General features: G+C 35.8%; 1 protein-coding gene across 1 annotated transcript; it reads left to right on the top strand.

Annotated features, from left to right (window-relative positions):
- The first annotated feature begins 253 nt into the window (after positions 1–253).
- Positions 254–3,442, top strand: LOC108337125 (DNA-directed RNA polymerases II, IV and V subunit 3). The gene is made up of 3 exons (XM_017573622.2): positions 254–845; positions 1,154–1,391; positions 2,838–3,442. The coding sequence occupies exons 1-3, from the start codon at positions 400–402 to the stop codon at positions 3,108–3,110; spliced, it is 957 nt and encodes a 318-aa protein (XP_017429111.1). The 5' UTR covers positions 254–399; the 3' UTR covers positions 3,111–3,442.
- The last annotated feature ends 1,049 nt before the right edge of the window (positions 3,443–4,491 follow it).

Raw genomic sequence — 4,491 nt, forward strand, 5'->3', positions numbered from 1 at the left:
AAACATAGAACACTCTGAACATACATATAATTCACTAAAGCTCACCAACAGGGTTAGTTATTATTTTAACTAATATTATAATTAAAAGTAATAATATAAAATTAAGACAAAAAATATTTCAAAGAAATGAAAATAAATGGACACTTTTATTTATATTTAAAATAAATTATTCCCAAAGCTAAATTATACAGATATTTTTTATTTAATTCAAACTATTAAGTAAATAGAAGTGATTCCACATCTTTTTCATCTTAATTTTTAAAATATCCATTGCTTATGAGGATGATATCCCTGCAGTAAGAGAACACAAACTAAAAGTTTGGGTTTTGAAAAGGGTTTTTACATTTTTCAGTGTTGTCTGAAAGAGGAAGAGAGGAGAGAGAGAGAGAGGGGGAGGCGATGGAGGGTGCATCGTATGCGCGCATGCCGAGGGTGAAAATCCGCGAGCTGAAGGATGATTATGCCAAGTTCGAGCTCCGGGATACGGATGCGAGTATCGCGAACGCGCTGCGGCGCGTGATGATCGCGGAGGTGCCGACGATCGCGATTGATCTGGTGGAGATAGAAGTGAATTCGTCAGTGCTGAACGACGAGTTCATTGCGCACAGACTTGGACTCATTCCGCTCACAAGTGAGCGAGCCATGTCCATGCGCTTTTCACGTGACTGCGACGCGTGTGACGGCGACGGCCAGTGTGAATTCTGCTCCGTGGAGTTTCACCTTAGGGTTAAGTGTATGACTGATCAAACCCTCGATGTCTCCAGCAAAGACCTTTACAGTTCCGACCCCTCCGTCGTTCCCGTCGATTTCTCTGACCCTGCTTCCTCTGATTCTTCCGAGAACAGGTGCGTGCTTTTCTTCATTTTATTTTTGGTTTTAAACCCTTGATTTTTAAATGGGTCTTTGTTGATTTCAACTGGGTATTTTGTTTTTTTCAAATTGCTGTTCTTCGTTTTCAACTGGGTATTTAGATTTTTGAAATGGTCTTAATTGATTTCAAATGGGTGTTCTTCGTTTTCAACTGGGTATTTGGTTTTGCCGTATGTGTTTTCTTTTTCTCATGTGTTTATTTTTAAATTGGCATTCTTCGTTTTCAACTGGGTATTTAGTTTTTTCATATGGATATTCTTCGTTTTGAATTGCGTGTATTCAGGGGGGTTATCATTGTGAAGCTGAGGCGAGGACAAGAGCTGAGGCTGAGAGCGATAGCTAGGAAGGGGATTGGCAAAGATCATGCCAAGTGGTCACCTGCTGCAACTGTCACTTTCATGTATGAACCAGAGATTCATATAAATGAGGACTTGATGGAGACACTGACTCTTGAGGAGAAAAGAGAATGGGTTGATAGCAGCCCTACACGTGTGTTTGAAATTGATCCAGTAACACAACAGGTTTGGGTTCTTCTCGTTTGTTTTCTTACGAATTTGGTTATGCACTTTCTACCATTGTTGTTATCTTATCCATATTCTGTGCAGAACTACAAAATTACCTCGCATGCCTTATGTGTTTGGTGCTTAAATGCTAGTTTGTTTGATCACTTTAGTGTATTGTTTTTTTGAATTTATTGTAACATATGCATGCCGATTATTTCTGATCAAATTCGCAAGTTTATGCAAATCCTTTAACCTGAACATTGTGTGCTTTCTCTTCAACCATTTGGATTAAAGTGGAGAATAAAGTGCAATTAGAGGTACTTCGTTTGTTTTCTTTGTGTGTTCAACGATAGACACTAATAATTTGATGCTTTTGAAAGCATGATGCTGCTTGTGTATAAAATAAATAATTCGCAAGTTTGTTTTTCAGCTAATATGGATAGGCTTATAGAATGGCATGCAGAAGGCACGTTCAGTATTTAAGACGTAATATGTTTTCCAGAGCATAAGCACTAGAGAACTAATGTTTTGTGAACTTCCTGTTCATCCAAATATACATTAACTTACAACTCTTATACAGAACTAATGTTTTGTGAACTTTCTGTTTTGTGAACATTTTTACCCTTAAACACTTTGTTTTATTAGGCTGGGGGTAGGGTAAGGACCAACACAAATGAGTGGTGCTTCCTTGATTTTTGTTGTTATTTACTGTTATGTGTTTGCTTTACCTCCTGGACTTTTTATTGTTGATTATGGATATATATTGAATTTGCACCCTTCCCACTACTTGATCAGAATGTTTAATAAACTAACTTTTGCGTTCCCATGCTTATCATCTCTTGCATTACAAGTGTGACTTTTTATTGCTAATCATGTATATATAATGAATATTGACTAAGTGATTGACTTTTCAATTTTCCTCATTATCCTGCTTTCTGCTATTGCTACATGCTTGTGTTTTATGGTTTGGTCATTATCTGAGATTGATAACTATAATCTCAAGTGCCAAGAAAAAGAAAAACAAAACATTGCTAGAATGAATGTGAAGGACTTGCACTGATTCAGTTTTAAGTTATCAATTTCATAGAGAATCTTGAGCCGCAAAGAAATTTACTGTAAACGAGAATTTAGTATCAAGATTTGCTATCCAGCTCATGAGGTGTGGGTGTATGGTATTCTGGAGCATTATCTACTGAAGATATTGTTGTCAAAGGAAGGCACATTAAGAGTTCTTAAGTGTATGATCTATCTGGCTAATTCTGTCAGCGACAATGTCATACATATTTTTGTCTACTTTGAAATGTTTATATGCGGTGCTTAAACTTAACAGTTAACATCCCTTTTTGGGTTCAATTTATTTTGTTGTAATGAATCCTTCTTTGATATAATTTGCATTATCGAATTAGAAGATTGATTTTTCCATCTATGAAAATCAAATGTGATGATGTTTTTGGCATTTATTAGGTAATGGTGGTTGACGCTGAGGCATACTCATATGATGATGAGGTGATCAAGAAAGCAGAAGCCATGGGGAAGCCTGGGCTTGTGGAAATCATTGCAAGACAAGATAGCTTCATATTCACAGTTGAATCTACTGGAGCAATTAAAACTTCTCAATTAGTACTAAATGCCATAGAAATTCTCAAGCAGAAGCTGGATGCTGTGCGGCTATCTGAAGATACAGTGGAGGCTGATGATCAGTTTGGTGAGCTAGGTGCACATATGCGAGGAGGATAACTGAGTTGATTGTATTAGAAGGATATCAAATTTGTTTCCCTGAACTTGTTTCTTTCTTCTTCTACTTAACTGAAGCTGCAGCATGTTTTAACTTGTTGGGTCGAAGATGCTAATTACTATTTTCCCCCTTGAAAAACAACATAGATAGTTGTTATCTTTCTATCCTCTTCTCATGCTTGCTTCCTTTATTTCGTTTATAATGGTGGAAAGCAAAAACTCAAGTCTGCATGTCTTAAGAAGCTCCAAGTCCTTTAAAAGCTTTTGCCTTTGTGTTGTTTGGATCCTGTAAGCTTACCATATACTAGATATTATGCAATTCCTCTTCAATTGAACGTCACTTCTCCCTTCAGTCCTTTTATGCTCGGTGCTTTGGAAATCGGAGAAGCTTCATTTACATGCTTGGAACCGGTTTCTGAACTCACCCTTTGTTGATTTTTATACTTTTTAAATATATTAAAAGTACTTTTAATACATTAAATTAATGTAATCTGGAGACACAATAAAAAGATACTAAAATGGCAAATATCACTTGGTGGAGACAAGGTTCCTGCGAGAAGGGTTGGAACGGTAGATGTAAAGCAATGAGTTGTGCAGTTGTGAATTCAATTTTCATGGAAAGAAGGAAGACACAAACAAGAGTGCAAGTGAAACAAGAAAGAAATCCGTTATCAATTGTTTTCAAAAGATTAAAAAAAATGACTTGAAAGTTTAAATTTTAAACAATTTAAAACATATATATTGATATAACATTCAAAAGAATTTTCAAGAATTTAAGGAATTTCATGCTTTTAGAAGAATAAATATTGAGTATCATTAATCTTTTTGTTAGTAGTGGGTTTTAAACAAAAACGGCTTGTAGGGTGAGGTTTGCATCCACTTATAAACTAAGAATTGACATTATCTCTAAGTCGATGTGGGACTTCCAACACACCCCCTTCACGCCGAGGTGCGTGATAGTAGAAATTGGGTGGTCCCATGGCTCTAATACCATCATCGACTTCCAACACTTTTCGGGTTTTTTTTTAATGTTAAATGCATATTTTAATTGTTATTCTAATTGTAAATTTACGTGAACAAATTGCATTTTTGTCGGAGCTAGTACTGATATGAGGCTGATATTAGGTTGTTTCTTCCTGCCCCTCCGTAATTTCATCTACACTGCCAGTAACTCAAATTCTAATTTAAGCCTCTCGTTTAGGGATTTCATTTTGAGTTCTGAAATGTCGATCGAGATATGTTCCAGAATACACAGTACGGATATGTTTAGAAATGTATAATCTGAAAGGTAAAATTTGTATTTTAGATCGTACATTCTAAAATACAATCTTTGTATTCCGAAATATATAGGGTGGAATACAAATTTTATATTTTGAATTGTGCA

The sequence above is a fragment of the Vigna angularis genome, chromosome 1, assembly GCF_016808095.1.
Source record: "Vigna angularis cultivar LongXiaoDou No.4 chromosome 1, ASM1680809v1, whole genome shotgun sequence".
NCBI lineage: Eukaryota > Viridiplantae > Streptophyta > Magnoliopsida > Fabales > Fabaceae > Vigna > Vigna angularis.

Coding starts and splice junctions, on each gene's coding strand:
- LOC108337125 (XM_017573622.2), top strand. CDS start 400: ATGGAGGGTGCATCGTATGCGCGCATGCCGAGGGTGAAAATCCGCGAG. Junction 846..1,153: donor TCTGATTCTTCCGAGAACAG/GTGCGTGCTTTT, acceptor GCGTGTATTCAG/GGGGGTTATCATTGTGAAGC. Junction 1,392..2,837: donor TTGATCCAGTAACACAACAG/GTTTGGGTTCTT, acceptor GGCATTTATTAG/GTAATGGTGGTTGACGCTGA.